At 41.3% G+C, this 21,302-nt stretch overlaps 2 protein-coding genes across 2 annotated transcripts; both read right to left on the bottom strand.

Moving 5' to 3' along the window:
* Positions 1 to 834: 834 nt before the first annotated feature.
* Positions 835 to 11,900, bottom strand: LOC309328536 (vomeronasal type-2 receptor 26-like; the record flags this gene model as incomplete). Its single annotated transcript, XM_081838533.1, has 6 exons — positions 835 to 1,736; positions 2,428 to 2,446; positions 3,111 to 3,338; positions 5,076 to 5,369; positions 6,872 to 7,163; positions 11,890 to 11,900. The coding sequence occupies 6 exons, from the start codon at positions 11,898 to 11,900 to the stop codon at positions 835 to 837; spliced, it is 1,746 nt and encodes a 581-aa protein (XP_081694659.1).
* Positions 11,901 to 13,716: 1,816 nt separating this feature from the next.
* LOC309328535 (vomeronasal type-2 receptor 26-like) lies at positions 13,717 to 20,639 on the bottom strand (the record flags this gene model as incomplete). The annotated part of the gene is made up of 5 exons (XM_081838532.1): positions 13,717 to 15,327; positions 15,895 to 16,021; positions 17,271 to 17,498; positions 20,070 to 20,361; positions 20,560 to 20,639. The coding sequence occupies 5 exons, from the start codon at positions 20,637 to 20,639 to the stop codon at positions 14,426 to 14,428; spliced, it is 1,629 nt and encodes a 542-aa protein (XP_081694658.1). The 3' UTR covers positions 13,717 to 14,425.
* Between the last annotated feature and the right edge of the window lie 663 nt (positions 20,640 to 21,302).

Here is a 21,302-nt window from a genome sequence, read left to right as displayed (position 1 = left end):
TCGAAAGCACGTCAAAGTGCAAGTAGATAAATAGGTACCGCTTCGGTGGAAAGGTAAACGGCGTTTCCATGCACTGCTCTGGCTTGCCAGAAGCGGTTAGTCATGCTGGCCACATGAACCGGAAGCTGTACGCTGGCTCCCTCGGCCAGTAAAGCAAGATGAGCGCTGCAACCCCAGAGTCGGTCATGACTGGACCGAATGGTCAGGGGTCTCTTTACCTTTAATACACGACAGGGGTGTATGGAGTGTTAGGGAGGGGTAGTAACTCTAGCGGGTAAAAAGTCATGCTTCTTCTGGGGTAGTTTGTCTACCTGTGATCCCCACCCCTTCACTCAGTTCTCACCTGTGGCTCCTAGAAATTGTCAGCATGCAACAGCAGCCACACCCCACAAAACAGATTCAACTGGCTCCCTAAACCAGGTGAGGGCAGCCAATGGGCCTCAAATCTTCAGTCTGTTAGGGAATTTCTCTGCATGCAAAGACAGAACATAGCAGATAAGAGCAAAAGTGGGCCCAATGCTTAAAAAGGTGGCTACTGCAGGTGCTGTAGAGGGAAATGAGGGGCAGATGGGTCTCGTAAACCTAGGAAGGGAGCCCACCTAGGAGATGGAAATTTTGAACCTAAACCTCCACTGCTTTACAGCATTACTCATTTGTGAAAAAGGCTTTGGGACTACAACCTGAGGAAAAATCTGAACCCATTGCATTTGTGACATCTTTGGCAGACAAAACAGTTAAGAGGTAAACTCTACAAAGATCCAGAGCAGGAACTTGGAAAGTGATACCCGCCACCAAGTCCATAAGACTCAACAGAACCACAAATTCCACTTTCATTTATACCTTTCTTTGTGTTAGCTGCTCTTTGTTGTTCAGGTCAGGCCTCACCACAATAATGTAGCATTTAGGGGTGAAAATGCAAGCCAGTAACCCAGCACCAGAAGCAAAGATGGAGAAGATCTCCACAGCCACCATGTATTTTCCTCTGGTGCTCAGGTAGGTTGGAATGAAGGAGAGCCAAACACTGCAGACGACCAGCATGCTGAAGGTGATGAACTTGGCTTCATTGAAGCTGTCAGGCAACTTCCTGGCTAAGAAGGCCACCGTGAAGCTGAAAGTGGCCAGTAATCCCATGTAGCCCAAAACACAATAGAACATGGAGACTGACCCTTCATTACATAGAAATATGATTTCTTCCGTCATTGAGTGCATGTCCACATCTGGGAATGGGGGAGAGGTTGCCAACCAGAGGACACAGATTCCTACTTGAGCAATGGAGCAGGAAAAGACAATGGAATAAGCCAGTTCTTTGCCTACCCATTTCCTCATATTGGATCCTGGTTTGGTAGCCATGAATGCCAAAACCACCAGTATGGTTTTGGCTAAGATGCTGGAGAGGGCCACAGAGAAGACAATGCCAAAAGCAGTTTGTCGGAGAAGGCAAGTCACCATATTAGGTTTTCCGAGAAACAACAAAGAAGAGAGGAAACACAAGAGGAGGGAGATAAGGAGACCATAGGTGAGGCTTCGGTTGTTGGCTTTGACTATGGCTGTATTGCGATGCTTAATGAAGACGCCGAGCACTAGAATTGTGATTAGAGCGAATAAAAGTGCAGAGGAAGATGAAAAAATGGCCAGGGTTTCATCAAAGGCTAGGAAGTTTGGAATCTTAGGAATGCATAGATCCTGGCCGCTGTTTGGATACTGATCTGCTGGGCAACTGGCACATGTTTCCATGTCTGAAAATGCACAAACAGTGTGTGACAATTTGAAGTAACCAAAAGTATTCTTAAGAATTTCACATCACTAGTCCATTTATCATAGTGCTTTCTACGTCAGAATGTATAGGAGCTGCAAGCCCAAATGCTTTTGTACTAGGTGTATCAAAAATAAAACTTGTGTATCAATTCTGGAATTTTCTATATGGGTGACATTTTTTTTTTTACTGTCTCCCTGCTTTTTCTTAGAGCCACATAAACAGTACAACAAAATGAGAAATGCATTAAAGCTGAAATCTTTGGATCTCCGAAAAGCGAGTTTGATAAGAGTTTCATCCTATTGTCAAACAACCTAATTCTTAGAGGAGAAAACACCACTTCTATTCCACCCTAATTTTGTAGAAGTTGGAAGTAAAATATTCTAGCTTCCACTTAAAAAAGAAATCTTCAAGATGTTTTAAAGATTAAAATGTATTGATGTTATCTATAAAGAATGAGAAGAACACATCTGTTAATTTAAGCCTTTTCTCCTGCAACAATTTAATGTCAACAAAATTGCCAGGAGCCTAGAGGTTCTGCATTATCTTAAGATGTCATCTCTAACCTTTCTCATTTGAAATCATTCCTTCTGGACATGGATCACAATCATAGCAGCAAAACTTCTCCCCCTCCTTCTTTTTCTTCCCGTAACCAGGATGGCAGTTGGCATTACATAGAGAAAGCGGTGGCACCTATCCAAAGAGATAGGAATTTATCAAATATCCAATATCAGGTGATTTAATAGTAAACAGGAGGACTAATAGCATGAAATGATCCGTAGGTACACAAGTGGCACATACAGTGGGGTAAAATGCTGCTGTTCTAAACATCATACAAACTTAAGAAGATGCCTGAACCATCCAACCTTACAGTTGTTTTAGAATTCAGTCTCATTCAGTGTGATTTCACCCCTGGTTTGGCCTTTTGATGGAGTCACCACTTAATGGCATTTGCTTCGAGGAGTTCACATGGTGTTCCTTTGTGGTGGCACAAGAAATTAAACGTAAGCCGTTATAGTGGTTCTGCTCCTACCTGCAGGGTCAGTACAAGAAAGTAGCAATAGAAAATCATTCCATGACTTTTGGGTTTTGGGTTGTGGTTTCCTGTTAGGCCACATCCTGTCTCAGAGAGAAATTCTTTGGGTTCCTATGCCTGACCTGTTCTGGGAGGAGTTGCATTCCGTTTGAAGCAAGAGGTCTGGGAGCACTCCTCTATTCTGACTCATCACTAGTCTGAAGTGGTTTCAGGTGCTAGTGAGTTTCAAAATGAATAATGCATGAGGTGCTTTTGTTACATCCCATTTTGTGGATAACCACAAATTCTGGGTTTTTAGGGAGTGTGCCGTTATTTCCATACCTTAGTGAAGTGTCTGTTCCATTTGATTCTGTCTTCATTAATGGTGAGCTCTTTGCCCGCAGGGGCCTGAGGATCCAAACTTCCCACTTTGACCCTGACATAGGAATTATTTGGGAAAGTGACCAAGTTGGTAATATCAAAGCCAGCTTCTAACTCTCCATATTCATTTAATGTAATTTCATCCCCAGCACTGTTGTTGAATGAGATTCTCTGCAGGAATGAGTGGAGCTAAGTGGAAAGAGAATCAAGGTTAAACGCTTCAGTTCACAACGAAGAGCAACCATATTTTAGTTGCACATGCAGAAGGAGTAGGGAATCATGAATCAGTGCCAATTCAAGATTAAACAGACTTGCATAAATATATTATGAAGAGATGAGACCATAGATCTGCTTGCTTGAGACCAGCCTTTGTCAAGATCCAAGAAAGAGAATGGATTTGAGAAGTCATGTATGAGAAGAGATGGGAGCTTATGTTCTGGAATGATGGGAATGCAACATGAGAACATTGGACTGGACCTTTCCATAGTTTATAGAGTGGATTTGACCATGGTTGGATGTTGGATGCAGAGAAGTGATAGGGAGCCGCAGCTGGAGAACCCCCGAGGGACACCCCAAGGAAAGGAGGCTCAGAGCCAGGGGATTGGTGGTGGGATGACAAGGAGTGGTCAGTGGGAGAAGAGGGAGCAGACTGGGAGGAAGAGGTGTCAGATGCAGAAGGGGCAACAGGGTTAAGGGAGCAGGAAGAGGATGTGCAAGACTGAAATCCAGAAGAGGAGACGGGAGAAAAGCAGGGTCTAGAGACACTGATCAAACAGTTGCCATTGTCTTCTGGGTACCTACCAGTGACAACAGTAACCCCTGGTGATTGGCAGACAGGGAAAGATGAGGAGTTGGCAATGGGGCCTTCCAAGATGTTCTCAGGGAGTGGCAGCTCTTCGGTTTTCTCTTGGATATGAGGATCCCTGCAATAACCAGTGCCTGGTGTTGGGGTCCTGGTTGTGCTCCCTCAGAATTATGTGCCCGGGGGCATGGACCCCGGGCCCCCAACCTTAGACCACTGGGTAACTGGACAGGTAAGAGAGACAGAGAGATTTGGGGAGGGATATGGGGAGGAGACGGAGGGGTTTGTGGTGTGAAGGAGGTAGTTGGCACAGCTTCAGTTATGTGTAGTTTTTGGTAGTCTGTTGCTTCTGAAAGCGGGTGTCATCTAAAGTCTGTTTAGTATCATTATAGGAAATACTCTAATTCCCATCTTTCATACAGTAAATATACTTAAGGTTTATTTTTAAGTTCTTACGTTTTATTCTTTTATTTCTTTACTGATGATCAAATGGCAACTTACATAATGTACCAATGCAGTGAATGCCTTGTAACAGAGAACAATACCTGCCAAGGATCTGCATACCGAGGAGAGAGATTTCCCTTAGCACCTCTTCTGTTGCGGATGGCTCCAGCCAAGTGCATGCTATTTAAGGCATGTGCCAAAGCATAGACAGCATTATAAACACTGTAGCTGTGGCCAGTCATGCTCATTTCAAAAAATGGTGCAGGAAGGCTTTCCAGCATCTCCTCTCCAGTACACGTGGTTGGTGAGAGAGTGGCATTTGGAAGTGAACAACTGAATGCATCTTCCCAGAAATCTTGGATAAAACCATCTGCCTCTGTCCAATGAGGACGTATACTCCGAAGAAAGTCTTGGAAGTTGTGAATCTCCTTGGAGTGAATTGCAAAGGATATTGCACCATGGAGCATTTGTATATTAATATAAAATTTTTTTTGAAGGCTATATAATATGAAATCAATTTGGGTAGTTGTAATCCATACTTTTCCTTCACGTGACTTCTTTTGAGGAAATAGTAGCTGAGTTAACTCCATTACGATCAAAGCAAATGACAACCATATACTAAATCTACTTTCTCCATGTAGAAGAATTGCATTAGCTTTGCTAGTTGTGAAACTTGGTACCAAAATCTTTATGTCCACCATTTCTAGTAAGTTACTGTTATAATGTATATTGGGTTTAACTCTTTCTGTGAATGCTGAACAGATTCCATTCTTGAAGAGCATTGGCTCAATGTTCTGCAAGAAACGTTCTCCAGCTTCATTAGCTGGAGTCATGAGCCCAACCCATTTCCATCTGAAATGCAGAAGTAACTGGATAATTCCCTGATACTGAAGGTCTTCATTGGGGACCATGCGGTAAAAGGAAGGGAACTTGGTTTCATAATTTATGGCTGGTTCAAATAAACCATATGAAATCTGGAAAAAGCAAAAGTCAAACGTTTCCAAGTGGAAACAAGAACTCATGATATTCTAATTTACTCAAATATAAACATATGCACGCACACACACTAAAATATTGAATATATATTGAATCTATATCCCAAGTATAGGGACAGCAGCAACCCCAGCTTATATATAGGAAAACACAGATAACCTTGCTCAATGTTTTCTGTTGATATTTATTATTATTATGGCATCATCACAGCTTCATTCTTGTACATATTGATTGTATCCAAGAATAGGGGAGCATTTGGGGGACGGGCTTCTGGCAAGCTGCGATGGAGGATTGCTGAATTCCATCACCGCTGTACGTTCTGGAATCAGAGGCTGAGATGAGAGTAATCGGCCTCCCTTCACTCCTCAGGCTGGGGAGTGGCAGGTCATCTGCAGATCGCCCAACACCTGGCCCCAAATTCAGAAGGAAGGGGGGGATGGGGGCGCTGGATGGAAATCCTGGAATGTTTCTTGTTAACTCTCCAAAGTCACCACCATTTAGCAGCAAGCTTCCAGTTCTTTAGACGAAAAATTGGGTTTAAGTTTTGGACATGATCGGAGCGAAGGGGGAGAAACTACTCTGCTAGTTAATTCAGCCACTGAGGTGCTAAAAAGGATATGAATGGAAGAGGTATTAACATCTATGTAGACTTGGTATTTTGGAACTGAAAGGGGACCATTTATCATGGCTCATGTTAATAAACTAAGTTGATGATTAAGCAAAACTCCGAGGTGTAAGTGGAGTAATAGAAATGGTTGATAATGTACTTATGATCTGTAACCTTTGTAATGATTGTAATGATTGTAGGGAGCGGTTGATTCTCTATCTACTAAGAACTCTCTCAGGAAGATTTTCTGGGAAATCCTGAAGAACTCAATTAGATTGGGTATACTTTTCATCTCTGAGCATCATAAACCAAATCATATAAAATATCAGTAAAATACTGTACCAGCACTATTTAAAACAACTAAAATGAAATACAACAATGCAGCGGAATAGCACAATGCTGACCCCACTATATAACGCTCTGAATTGACAGACGACAAATGCCAGAACAATAGCAAGATAACAGTGTTTCCTATTAGCCTCTGAAAGTGAACCATGTTGATTAACACCATACTTTGGGAAAGGACTGTCTTGATTTTTAAGGGCAGGAACATTTTTAGTTAATGTGTTCTCAGCTATTTTTGCCTATGAAGCCAATGTCAATGTCCTATATTCAGTAGCTCACAGGAAGCCAGTGCAGTGCTTTCAGGATTGATGTATATGAACCAGTCTAGGTGCCTCCTTTACAAACCTGGCATCTTTACAGAAATCTCCTATTATATCTATTATACACAAATTGCCCTTCTTACACACATTGTTGGACATGCTTATTATGGATCTTTTACTTTGTCCATTTTACCACTTCATATTTATGAATCAGTAGATTCCTAATGCAAGGAAAGCATGAAATCTCTGTTTTTCAAAATCCATATTCTACCTGTGGCATCTTGAAAAGACCTAAGATGTTTGCCATGCACCAGGAGGTATCAGAGCTGAGTCCCCCAATGGCTCCTATGACATTTTTCTGGATGCCACACCTGTAGTTGGGAACAAAGTGATGTGATTTAAAGAGCAGGTCCAGAGTGTTTCGGTAGGTCATCTTTGAATCATAATAGCTATCATAGATGTGGAAGCCGAGAGAGACATTGGGCAACATCCTGAGATTCTCGTTGATCTCACCAACAGCAAAGACCAAGGCCAGGATTTGCTGGTAGTACTTTGTCAACACCCTGCAAATAAAGTGAGATTTTGTTTGATGGGAAAACAGGGCACAGAATCTAGAAAGGAGATATATACCTGCCTGCTTCCCCTTCATGGATCACTGCCTTGCCGTGGTGAAGGGGCTTGAATAACTCAGAGAAGCTATGAACTATGCCGAGCAGGGCACCCATGATAGTGGAGAATTTTGACCAAATGTGATCCACCTGGAGGAGGAACCAGCAAGCTCCTCCAGTATCCCTGCCAAGAAAACTCCATCGACAAAGACAACAGGCATATAAAAGTTATGATGCTGGAAGATGAGCCCCTCAGGTCAGAAGGCGTCCAACATGCTACTGAGGAAGAGCGGAGGACAAGTACAAGTAGATTCAGAGCTGATGAAGCAGCTGGGCCAAAGCTGAAAGGACACTCAGTTGCAGATATGCCTGGAAGCGAAAGGAAAGTCCAATGCTGTAAAGAAAAATATTGCATAGAAACCTGGAATGTAAGAACCATGAACCTGGGTAAATTGGATGTGGTCAAAAATGAGATGGCAAGAATAAATATTGACATCCTGGGCATCAGTGAACTAAAATGGACGGGAATGGGTGAATTCAGTTCGGATGACCATCATATCTACTACTGTGGGCAAGAAACCCGTAAAAGAAATGGAGTGGCCCTCATAGTCAACAAAAGAGTGGCGAAAGCTGTACTGGGATGTAATCTCAAAAATGATAGAATGCTCTCGATACGAATCCAAGGCAGACCTTTTAACATCACAGTAATCCAAGTTTATGCACCAACTACTGGTGCTGAAGAAACTGAAATTGACCAACGAAAACCATCCCAATGAAAAGGAAATGCATGAAAGCAAAGTGGCTGTCCAACAAGGCCTTACAAATAGCGGGGGAGAGAAGGCAAGCAAAATGCAAGGGATATAGTGAAAGATACAGGAAATTGAATGCAGATTTCCAAAAAATAGCAAGGAGAGACAAGAAGGCCTTCTTAAATGAGCAATGCAAAGAAACAGAGGAAAACAACAGAATGGGAAGAACCAGAATGGAAAGAACCAGAAAATTGGAGATATGAAAGGAACATTTCGTACAAAGATTACCATAATAGACAAAAGTGGTAAGGACCTAACAGAAGCAGAAGACATCAAGAAGAGGTGGCAAGAATACACAGAAGAATTATACCAGAAAGATATGGATGGCTCGTACACCCCAGGTAATGTGGTTGCTGACCTTGAGCCAGACATCCTGGAGAGTGAGGTCAAATGGGCCTTAGAAAGCACTGCTAATAACAAGGCCAGTGGAAGTGATGATATTCCAGCTGAACTATTCACAATTTTAAAAGATGATGCTGTTAAGGTGTTACCCTCAATATGCCAGCAAGTTTGGAAAACTCAGCAGTAGCCAGAGGATTGGAGGAGATCAATCTACATCCCAATCCCAAAGAAGGACAGTGCCAAAGAATGCTCCAACTACCGCACAATTGCACTCACTTCACACGCTATCAACGTTATGCTTAAAATTCTAAAAGGAAGGCTCAAGCAGTATGTGGACCAATAACTCCCAGAAGTGCAAGCTGGATTTAGAAGAGGCAGAGGAACCAGAGACCAAATTGCAAACATGCGCTGGATTATGGAGAAAGCTAGAGAGTACAAGAAAGACATCTACTTCTGCTTCATTGACTATGCAAAAGGCTTTGACTGTGTCGACCACAGCAAACTATGGCAAGTTCTTAAAGAAATGGGAGTGCCTGATCACCTCATCTGTCTCCTGAGAAATCTCTATGTGGGACAAGAAGCTACAGTTAGAACTGGATATGGAACAACTGATTGGTTCAAAATTGGGAAAGGAGTGTTTCCCTGCTTATTCAACTTATATGCAGAATTCATCATGTGAAAGGCTGGGCTGGATGAATCCCTAGCCGGAATTAAGATTGCTGGAAGAAATATCAACAACCTCAGATATGCAGATGACACAACCTTGATGGCGGAAAGTGAGGAGGAATTAAAGAACCTTTTAATGAGGGTGAAAGAGGAGAGCTTAACATCAAAAGAACAAAGATCATGGCAACTGGTGCCATCACCTCCTGGCAAATAGAAGGGGAAGAAATGGAGGCAGTGAGAGATTTTACTTTCTTGGGCTCCATGATCACTGCAGATGGTGACAGCAGCCACGAAATTAAAAGACGCCTGCTTCTTGGGAGAAAAGCAATGACAAACCTAGACAGCATCTTAAAAACAAGAGACATCACTTTGCCAACAAAGGTCTGTATAGTAAAAGCTATGTGATGTATGGCTAAAAGTGATGTATGGAAGTGAAAGCTGGACCATAAAGAACATTGATCGCCGAAGAATTGATGCTTTTGAATTATGGTGCTGGAAGAGACTCTTGAGAGTCCCATGGATGGCAAGAAGATCAAACCTCTCCATTCTTAAGGAAATCAGCCCTGAGTGCTCACTGGAAGGACAGATTGTGAAGCTGAGGCTCCAATACTTAGGCCACCTCATGAGAAGAGAAAACTCCCTGGAAAAGACCCTGATGTTATGAAAGATGGAGGGCACAAGAAGAAGGGGATGACAGAGGACGAGATGGTTGGATAGTGTTCGCAAAGCTACCAGCATGAGTTTGACCAAACTGCGGGAAGCAGTGGAAGATAGAAGTGCCTGGCGTGCTCTGGTCCATGGGGTCACGAAGAGTCGGACACGACTAAACGACTAAACAATAACACCTGCCTGCTTATACAGAGAGGATGAAGCCAGCAAAGTTTATTTACTTATTCGGGCAATCTAAGAATACCGTGTAATTTTAAAAGCTGTTGCATATTCCTTTATAACTTCAGCAACCCGTGTTTGTTTTTGCCACCTTGAAAATTTGGGTATCATCAAAAAAGTTAAGTACCATACTACTTGGCTATATGCTTTTCCTATTTTTTATGCCATCTCTTTTCTCATTCTCCTACTCTCTTTTCTATCTCTCTTACCACAATTAGATTCAAAAGAGCTTATTGTTCATTGACAGTATGCACATAGCCTATATGTACAGTGGTGCCTCACCAGACGAAATTAATCCGTTCCGCGATTCTCTTCGTCTAGTGGTTTTTTCGTCTTGCGAAGCAAGCCCATTGACAGCTTAGCGGATTAGCGCTATTAGCGGTCTAGCGGCTTTTAGCGATCAACTGAGAAGCGGCTTATCAGCGGAACAGCTGATAAGCGGCTTAGCGCTTAGGGAAAGGGCGGAAAAAAGCGGGGGGGAAACCGCGGGAACTCGCAAGATTTTTTCGTCTTGCGAAGCAACCCCATAGAGAAATTTGTTTAGCGAAGCACCTCCAAAACGGAAAACCCTTTCGTCTAGCGGGTTTTCCGTCTTGCGAGGCGTTCGTCTTGCGGGGCACCACTGTACAGAGATTTCTAATAAAATCTCTCCATACATTTAAAAAATAAAGTTCTAAAGCCATCCCTCCTTCAGATCAATCAAAGTTATTTTCTGTCTGATATAGCATATAAGGAATAATTAAAATAATATTAATTAATGGTTACTTACAGTGGGGCCTCAATGAAGTCCTGGGAAGGGTGTTTCTTGAAGCATAATTTGGGGACTATGTAAACAATATGAGATGCCATTGCACCAATGACAAGGTCACCTGGCTCATACCACTCGTGTGGAACATGAACAGGATTATTTGTTGCGCATTTAGCACTTTGTCCTTGGGACACTATATTGGGGAGCAGGAGAAGCAGCAGGAGGAACATCCTGATGGCAAATACCCTTGTCTGCATGGACTCCCCTGCTTCTCTCAACAGTATTAGTCCTCTCCTCCACCTGATCTGAACAAGACAAATTGAGTGGCAGCTGACTCTGTCAATTTGGTACTTTAAGCGACACGTATCCACCTTATTGTTAACTTGAACACGGTCACAACAGAATGCCTTGGATGCCAAATAAGATGCAGTGGTTGATATGAAAGAGGGAAACTGATAACTGATAAGTAACAGAGGCCAGCCTTGTTGTCTATGCAGCACAGAGGAGCTTATAACCTTTTCAGGCTTGCTTGTTCATTCTTTTTTTTCACTGTGACATCTGGAGGTTCAGTCAGGTGGATTGATTATTGTAATTTGAGTAATGATAGGGTAGAGAATCACTTGTGCATTGTTTTTGGATTCTATGGCACATCAGCAGTAGGGGAACTTCCAAAATATTACTACTATTATTTTCTAAATATATATTCTTATTGATCACTGCATCGCTTTGTCCTGTGATTCAGCTTCCAGTAAACAAGCTGTGTCCACCATTTTTTCGAGCCTAGGAGGAATGGTCTGAATCCACACTGCAGATACTGAATCCAAAAGCATCTATTACTGGAGCTTGTAGACAGGAAGCTGGATCTGCCAATGTAATTATATTTGTAACATCACAAAATAATAGGCAAAGAATGAACCTACAAGGTCACCAGGATGTCTAGAGTTGAGCTGGTCCCATCCTTTTCCCACTTCATAATTTGTTAGTACTGGGGTATCCTTCACTCTCCCACCTATGTAACACTGATCAGACATAGTTTGCCATCACATTATCTGAATGGTGGCAGCAATTCTGAATAGCATCCTTGCCTTATCAAGAAGTGGGGACACTGGATTACAGCATCAATAGACCAATGGGGTATCAGATCCACACAAGGCATGATGGAGAACAGCAACAACTTGGAAAAGATGGATGTGCCTGCTCTCACTTTAATATAATGCCCCCACCTCACCGAACAACCATTTACCCGAAGGCTTAAAAACAAAACCTAACAATCCTAGAATATCCTGGGGCAGTTCTTTGTAAAGCAGGTGTTCTTTACATAAAAATAAAGATTTATTTTTAAAACAAGGTAGTATAATATAAGTGGAGAAACTTAGGTTACTTCAATAATAATATGCTAGTTCACTTTAATTCACTTTCAGAGGTTTGGGCTTTATAGTTCAGTCCCTTTCTAAGGTGGTACTTTCCTTCAGTTACCCACCCCTTTAACAAATCCATCTCCTGAGATACTTTAAGGGCTCACCCCCCACCATCCTTCACTGGGTTTGGGGCCTCTCTTCTTTCCTCAGAAGGGGATCTCCCCTTCAGATTAGTTGGAGACCTAAGTAGACCCATCTCTTTCAGCTCCTCCTTCTCTTGCCTCACACCCAGTCTCCCAGCAAGATTTGGTCCTTTTACTCCTGCAGGACACTGGAGTGGATGTTTTATTCCAGAACCAACTCACTCTCCTCAACACTCTTTATATTTCAACCTGACTCCTATCCTAACTCCCAACCTCTCCAGCCTCCCTCCTCAACCACCTCAACTCAACTCCCCTCTTAACCACACTCTAGCTCCATCTCCCTCGAAATCAGCTCCTTTTAAACTCTCCCTGGAACCACAGCCAATCATATGCTGCCGTTCTTTAACCATTTGCTGGCAGGAGAAAAAAGTAAAAAGAAATACTTGGGACCAATGTTTCTGTCACAACAGAAACAACATTTTACAAGGACTGAAAGAAACACCACGGACAGAATAACTGCCACACACAGGAAGAGCAAGGATATAGTTTGAGTGTCTCATTTGTAGTTCTATGAATCATTTAATGTGTCAACACAAATAGAAGTTATTAATATTGCAGTTGTTGTATAAGGGATTATTATTTTGACCGGAATATAATAGAAATTAAGATGATTCTGGAATGCAGAAATAAAGGAAATCATCAAACCAGCACTTCTAGCGTGTGTGGGGGGGCACCTAAATTATATGATTCAGTATTTGAATAATTAGTATTAGTACTATAATTTGGTATTGATATAATGAGGTTATTATTGGCTGGTAATTGAAAATTAATAGAAAACATTATAAAAGAAATAGCATAAATAGAGTTTAGAATTAGGGTTACAGGGAACCAGACAGAGGGCCTTCTCGGTAGTGGCGCCTGCCCTGTGGAATGCCCTCCCATCAGATGTGAAGGAAATAAGCAGCTATCTTCTCTTTAAAAGGCATCTGAAGGCAGCCCTGTTTACTGAAGTTTATAATATTTAATGCTGTATTGTTTTTAACACTTGATTGGAAGCCGCCCAGTGTGACTGGGGAAATTCAGCCAGATGGGCGGGATATAAATAATAAATTATTATTATTATTATTATTATTATTATTATTATTATTATTATTATATAATCAAGTTTAGAAACAACACATCTGTATTCTTAAAGATGGGCTTACTTGAGATATTCTCTGCCACCACTCTTTAAAACCGGTTTGAAGTATAATTCAGAAAAAAAGTTTTATTAGTGTTAGTAATATCCAATGTGTTTTCCTCCAGATAATGTTGCATATCTATGCTACTTTTCTTTCTTAAAACTATTTAAAAATCAAGGGAAATGGCTGATTTAAACTTCTCCTTCTATTCATCAGCTGCTTTGTGGGTGAGAGATAAAGAATGTAGAGCCCTCAACTATTTCACAATGTTTTTTGCTTCTAGTACCCTGTGTCGTCTTCAAGATGAATTTGCAGATTCCATGAAGTAATTGATAAGAGACTTTTTATTAAAAATCATTCATACAGTACATGTACAACACTGAACAACTGAAATTAACCATTTCTAAATGAAAAGGCTTAGAGTTTTGCTATTAAGATTCCATTTGCTTTAAATATACAGTAGTACATGACAGGGATGTATGGATGTATGACAGGGATGTATGAAGGGGTAGTAACTCTAGCGGGGAACAAGTCGTGCTCCTTCTGGGGTAGTTTGTCTACCACTGACGCCCACCCTGTGCTCAGTTCTCACATGTGGCTCCTAGAAGTTGTCAGCTTGCAACAGCAGCCACATCCCACAAATCAGATTCAACTGGCTCCCTAAACCAGGTGACGGCAGCCAATGGGCCTCAAATACTCAGTGAGTTAGGGAATTTCTCTGCATGCAAAGAGAGGATATAGCAGATGATAGCAAAAGTGGGCCCATTGCACAAAAAGGTGGCTACTGCAGGTGCTGAAGAGGAAAATGAGGGGCAGATGGGTCTCGTAAACCTAAGAAGGGAGCCCACCTAGGAGAAGGAAATTTTGAACCTAAACCTCCACTGCTTTACAGCATTACTCATTTGTGAAAAAGGCTTTGGGAGTAGAACCTGAGGAAAAATCTGTACCCATCGCCTTTGGAACATCTTTGGCAAGTTAAGAAGCAAACTCTACACATATCCAGAGTAGGGACCTGGAAAGTGATACCAGCCAGGAAGTCCATGTATTCTAAGACCCAACAGAACCACAAATTCCACTGTCATTTATACCTTTCTTTGTGTTAGCTGCTCTTTGTTGTTCAGGTCAGGCCTCACCACAATAATGTAGCATTTAGGGGTGAAAATGCAAACCAGTAACCCAGCACCAGAAGCAAAGATGGAGAAGATCTCCACAGCCACCATGTATTTTCCTCTGGTGCTCAGATAAGTTGGAATGAAGGAGAGCCAAACACTGCAGAAGACCAGCATGCTGAAGGTGATGAACTTGGCTTCGTTGAAAGTGTCAGGCAACTTTCTGGCTAGGAAGGCCACCGTGAAGCTGATAGTGGCCAGAAAGCCCATGTAGCCCAAAACACAATAGAACATGGAGACTGACCCTTCATTACAAAGAAATATGATTTCTTCAGGCATTGAGTGCATGTCCACATCTGGGAATGGGGGAGAGGTTGCCAGCCAGAGGACACAGATTCCTACTTGAACAATGGAGCAGGAAAAGACAATGGAATAAGCCAGTTCTTTGCCTACCCATTTCCTCATATTGGATCCTGGTTTGGTAGCCATGAAAGCCAAAACCACCAATATGGTTTTGGCTAAGATGCTGGAGAGGGCCACAGAGAAGACAATGCCAAAAGCAGTTTGTCGGAGATGGCAAGTCACCATATTAGGTTTTCCAATGAACAACAAAGAAGAGAGGAAACACAAGAGGAGGGAGATAAGGAGACCATAGGTGAGGCTTCGGTTGTTGGCTTTGACTATGGTTGTGTTGCGATGCTTCATGAAGACGCCGAGCACCAAAACTGTGATCAGAGAGAAGAAAAGTGCAGAGGAAGTTGAAACAATGGCCAAGGTTTCATCAAAGGCTAAGAAGTTTGGAATCTTAGGAATGCAAAGATCCTGGCCGCTGTTTGGATACTGATCTGCTGGGCAACTGACACATGTTTCCATGTCTGAAAATACAAAAACAATGTGTGACAATTTGAAGTAACCAAAAGTATTCTTAAGAATTTCACATCACTAGTCCATTTAGCATAGTGTTTTCTACGTCAGAATGTATAAGAGCTTCAATGTATAAGAGCTTGTACTAGGTGTATCAAAAATAAAACTCGTGGAGTTTTCTACATGGGTGACATCTGTTTTTACTGTCTCCCTGCTTTTTCTTAGAGCCACATAAACAGTACAACAAAATGAGAAATAAATTACATCTGAAATCTTTGGATCTTTAGAAATGCGAGTTTGATAAGACTTTCACCCTATTGTCAAACAACCTCATTCTTAGAGGAGAAAACACCACTTCTATTCCACCCTAATTTTGAAGAAGTTGGAAGTAAAATATATATGCTTCCACCTAAAAAAGAAATCTTCAAGATGTTTTAAAGATTAAAATGTATTGATGTTATCTATAAACAATGAGAACACATCTTTTAATTTAAGCATTCTCTCCTGCAACAATTTAATGTCAATAAAATTGCCAGGAGCCCAGAGGTTCTGCAGTATCTTAAGATGTCATCTCTAACCTTTCTCATTTGAAATCATTCCTTCAGGACACGGATCACAATCATAGCAGCAAAACTTCTTCCCCTCCTTCTTTTTCTTCCCGTAACCAGGATGGCAGTTGGCATTACATAGAGAAAGCGGTGGCACCTATCCAAAGAGAAAGGAAAAGTTTAATATTAAGAAATTTTTGGGGGGAATTTTTCAAATATCCAATATCAGGTGTTTGAACAGGAGTCCACATGGTGTTCCTTTTGTGGTGGCTCAAGGAATTTAAGGTAACCCATTATAGTAGTTCTGCTCCCACCTGCAGGGTCACTACAAGCAAATTATCCCATGACTTTTGGGTTGTGGTGTCCTGTTAGGCCCCATTCTGCCTCCTATGTTATTTATCATCTTTATGAAACTCTTAGGAATAATATGATTATGATTATTCTTATTCTTATAGGAATAATAAGATCTGGCACATGGCATCATCTGTATGCTGATGATATGCAGTTCTACCTTTCCATTTCATTAGAATGAAAGGTGGTACTGAAGTTATTTGACAGGTGTCTGGAGTGAGTCATGGATGGGATGGGGGCTGAATCCTTATCACAGAGAAATGCTTTGGGTAGGTGGTTCCTACACCTGCCTTGTTCTGTGAGGGGTTGCATTCCCTTTGAAGCAAGAGATCTGGGAGCACTCCCTGATTCTTACTCATCACTAGAGTCTGAAGTATTTTTTGGTGCTAGCTAGGAGTCCTCTACCAACCTTAGACCTATTCACCAGCTACAACCACTCCTAGGTGTTTATATCCTGAACTTGCTTCATACAAAATCAAGAAAAGTATGATGTTCATTCTCAATTCAAATACTGATACAGCCAGCTTAGTATTTAATCTAATTCCACTAACTGGAGAACTGCTTCATGGATTTCATAAACAAGAATGGTGGATGATGCTGGACTCCCTGATAGCCCTTGCTCCTTCTTAGTGGGAGATGTCTTCTGCGCATGTTGCTCATTTTGGTATTGTGGCTCATTTGTTTTTGTACTGATAGACCTTACAGCGTTTCTTAAAGGACAGTATTTTCTCCTGGATGGCTTACTGACATGCAATAAACAAAAAGGGAATGTCAGTATCACATGTAATGTAATACTATGTACAAAGAAAAATGCCAATAGCAAAATTGAAGGCCAACAAGCACAGCCTCAGAGGCTGAAGGTGCAAACATACAGGAAAAGTCACTCTTTCAAAAAGAGAATCTCTCCATCATTAAAGCACTATCCATCTAGATATGAAAACTATATATGAAAAATAAGCTATATTAAATAATAAATTTCAAAATTATTAATGTATGAAATGCTTTGTTACATCCCATTCTGTGGAAAATCAGGGACTGTGCCATTTTTTCCATACCTGAGTGAAGGCTCTGTGCCATTTGATTTGGTCCTCCTTAATGGTGAGCTTTTTGCCCGGAGGGGCCTGAGGATCCAGCCTTCCCACTTTGACTCTGATGTATGATCTATTTGGGAAAGTGACCAAGTTTGTAATATCAAGGCCAGCTGCTAACTCTCCATATTCATTTAATGTAATTTCATCCCCAGCACTGTTGTTGAATGAGATTATCTGGAGGAAAGAGTGGAGCTAAGAGGAAGAGAATAAAAAGGTCTGTAAAGCATTCAAACAGTCTGATTAAGATTGTTGAATAGATTTCCTAGATGGAATGAATTCCTTTTCCTCTAGAGGTTGAACACTTCATTTCACAATGGAGAGGAGGAGGGAGAATAGCAGGGTCTAGAGACAGTGCTCACACAGTTGCTAGGCTCTTCTGGGGACCTACCAGTGAGGCCAGGTTCGGCTTCAGGGGCCAGAAACCCCTGGCGGTGGGTAGACAGGGAAATATGGGGTCTTCCAGGACATGCCCAAGCAGTGGCGGCCACTCAAATGCAGAAGCCAGTGCCTGGCATGGGGGTTCTGGTTGTGCTCCTTCAGAATGATGTAAACTGGGGCATTGGCCCCCCCGCCTCCATCCTTGCACCACTGGTTAACTGGACAGGTAAGAGAGACAGAGAGAATTGTGGAGGGATGTGGATAGAAAATGGAGGGGTTTTTTAGTATGGAGAAGGTGGTTGGCACAGCTACAGTTACGTGTAGGTTTTGGAAGTCTGTTGCTTATGAAAAGCTGTGTCATCTAAAGTCTGTTTAGTATCATTATAGGAAATATTCTAATTCCCATTTTTGATACAATTACTAAAGATTTATTTTTTAATTTCTTAAATTTTATTCTTTTATTTCTTTACTGATAAGTAAATGCCTACTTACAAAATGTACCAATGCAGTGAATACTTTGTAACAGAGAAGAATACCTGCCAAGGATCTGCATACCGAGGAGAGAGTTTTCCCTTAGCATCTCTTCTGTTGCGGATGGCTCCAGCCAAGTGCATGCTATTTAAGGCATGTGCCAAAGCATAGACAGCATTATAGATACTGTAGCTGTGGCCAGTCATGCTCATTTCAAAATATGGTGCAGGGAGGCTCTCTAGCATCTCCTCCCCAGTACACATTTGATCGTTGGATGTTGAGAGAGTGGAATTTGAAAGTGAACAACTGAATGCATCTTCCCAGAAATCTTGGATAAAACCATCTGTGTCTGTCCAATGAGGACGTATACTCCGAAGAAAGTCTTTAAAGTTGTGAATCTCCTTGGAGTGAATTGCAAAGGAGATAGCACCATGAAACATTCGTATATTAATAATCAATTTTTGAAGGCTATATAATATGAAATCAATTTGGGTAGTTGTAATCCATACTTTTCCTTCATGTGACTTCTTTTGAGGAAATAGTAGCTGAGAAAACTCCGTTGTGCTTAAAGCCAGTGACAACCATATAATAAATCTACTTTCTCCATATACAAGAACTGACTTGCTTTTGCTGTTTCTGAAAGTTGGCAACAAAAGCTTTATGTCCACCATATTTAGTAAGTTAGTTTTATAATGTATATTGTGTTTAATTCTCTCTGTGAATGCTGAACAGATTCCATTCTTGAAAAGCATTGGCTCAATGTTCTGCAAGAAACGTTCTCCAGCTTCATTAGCTGGAGTCATAAGCCCAACCCATTTCCATCTGAAATGCAGAAGTAACTGGATAATTCCCTGATACTGAAGGTCTTCATTGGGGACCATGCGGTAAAAGGAAGGGAACTTGGTTCCATAATTTATGGCTGGTTCAAATGAACCATATGAAATCTGGAGAAAGCAAAAGCCAGACGTTTCCAAGTGCAAAAAAGAACTCATGATATTCCAAAAAAATTGTATATAAACACACACACACACACACTCAATATATATCCCAAATGTACCAAATTCTATAGAAAAACAGATATAATTTTGTTTTTGGTTTCTGTAGATATTTATTGTTATTATTATGGCATCATCACAGCTTTATACTTGTACGCATTGATTGTCTCCAAGAAGAGAGGAGCATTTATCATCGCTCATGTTAATATATCAAGTGGATGACTCAACAAAACTCCAAAGTGGAGGTGGATCATGTACTTTTGCTCTGTAACCTTTATAGTGGTTGAAGAGAGAGGTTGATTCTCTATCTACTAGGAACTCTCTAAGGAAGATTTCCTGGGAAATCCTGAAGAGCTCCATAAGATTATGTATGCTATTGTTCTCTGAGCACAATAAACCACATTATTAAAAAAATCAGTAAAATGCAAAATAATGTACCAGGCACTAGTTAAAACAATGAAATCCATCAATGGAGTAGCACAATGCTGAAACTCTCTGAAATCACATGTGACAAATGCCAGAACAATAGCAAGAAAACAGTGTTTTCCATTAGCATACTTTGGGAAAGGACTATCTTGATTTTTAAGGGAAGGAACATTTTTTAGTTAAAGAGTCCTGAGTTTTCATACCTTTGAAGCCATTGTCAATGTCATATATTGAGTAGCTTACAGGAAGCCAGTGCAGTGCATTCAGGATTGACATATATGAACCCGTCTAGGTGCCTCCTTTACAAACCTGGCAGCTTTAGAGAAATCTTCTATTATATCTATTCAACACAAATTGCCCTTCTCACACACATTGTTGGATATGCATATTATCGACCTTTTACTTTGTCTATTTCCCCACTCCATATTTATGAATCAGTAGATTCCTAATGAAAGGAAAGCATGAAATCTATTTTTCAAAATCCATATTCTACCTGTGGAATCTTGAAAAGACCTAAGACGTTTGCCATGCACCAGGAGGTATCAGAGCTGAGTCCCCCAATGACTCCTATGACATTTTTCTGGATGCCACACCTGTAGTTGGGAACAAAGTGACGTGATTTAAAGAGCAGGTCCAGAGTGTTTCTGTAGGTCATCTTTGAATCATAATAGCTATCATAGATGTGGAAGCCGAGAGAGACATTGGGCAACATCCTGGGATTCTCGTTGATCTCATCAACAGCAAAGACCAAGGCCAGGATTTGCTGGTACAACTTTGTCACCACCCTGCAGATGAAGTTCAAGCGGGAAAATTAATCATAATCTAGATATGAGAGACTCACCTGCCTGCCATTAATAAAGAAAGGACAAAGTCAGCAAAGTTTATTTACTTATTGGGCAGTCTCATAATACTGTGTCATTAAAAAAACCGAGGTGCGTCCTATGGGCCGGTGCGCCCAATAGGATGAAAAATACGGTACTTACAGTGGGGCATCGATGAAGTTCTCGGAAGGGTGTTTCTTGAAGGATAATTTGGGGTCTATGTAATAGATATGAGATGCCATGGCACCTATGACCAGGTCACCTGGCTCATACCACTCGTGTGGAACATGAACAGGATTATTAGTTGCGCATTGAGCACTTTGTACTTGGGACACTATATTGAGGAGCAGCAGGAGCAGCAGGAGCAACATCCTAATGGCAAATTCCCTTGTGTACATGGACTCCACTGCTTCTCTCTACAGTGTTATTCCTCTCTTCCACCTGATCTTAGCAAGACCAATTGGGTGGCAGCTGATTCTGTCAACTTGGAACTTTAAGGGACATGTATCCACCTTATTGTCACAAGCAGAATGCCTTGGATGGCAAACAAGATAAAGTGATTTGATATGAAAAAGGGAAACTGATAACTGATAAGTAAGCCTAGCAGTCTATGGAGAACTGAGGAGCTTATGATCAATACAGGGTTACTTGTTGATGCTTATTTCCCACTGTGGCATTTGGACGTTCAGTCAGGTGGATTGATCATTGTAATTTGAGTAATGATAGGGGAGAGAATCACTTGTGCAGTGTTTTTGAATTCTATGGTGCATCAGTAGCAGGGGAACTGCCAAAATATTACTATTATTTTCTTTTAAATATTTTTTTTTCTTGATTTACCAATATTGTTCCAATAGCAGCTTCATTATAACGATACCAATTTTATCCAATTAATGCATTTATGGATG

This window comes from Podarcis erhardii (assembly GCF_964252035.2).
Source record: "Podarcis erhardii genome assembly, chromosome: 13".
Taxonomy (NCBI): domain Eukaryota; kingdom Metazoa; phylum Chordata; class Lepidosauria; order Squamata; family Lacertidae; genus Podarcis; species Podarcis erhardii.
The sequence above is the reverse complement of the archived record's forward strand: the minus strand, read 5'-3'. Positions and strand labels throughout refer to the sequence as shown.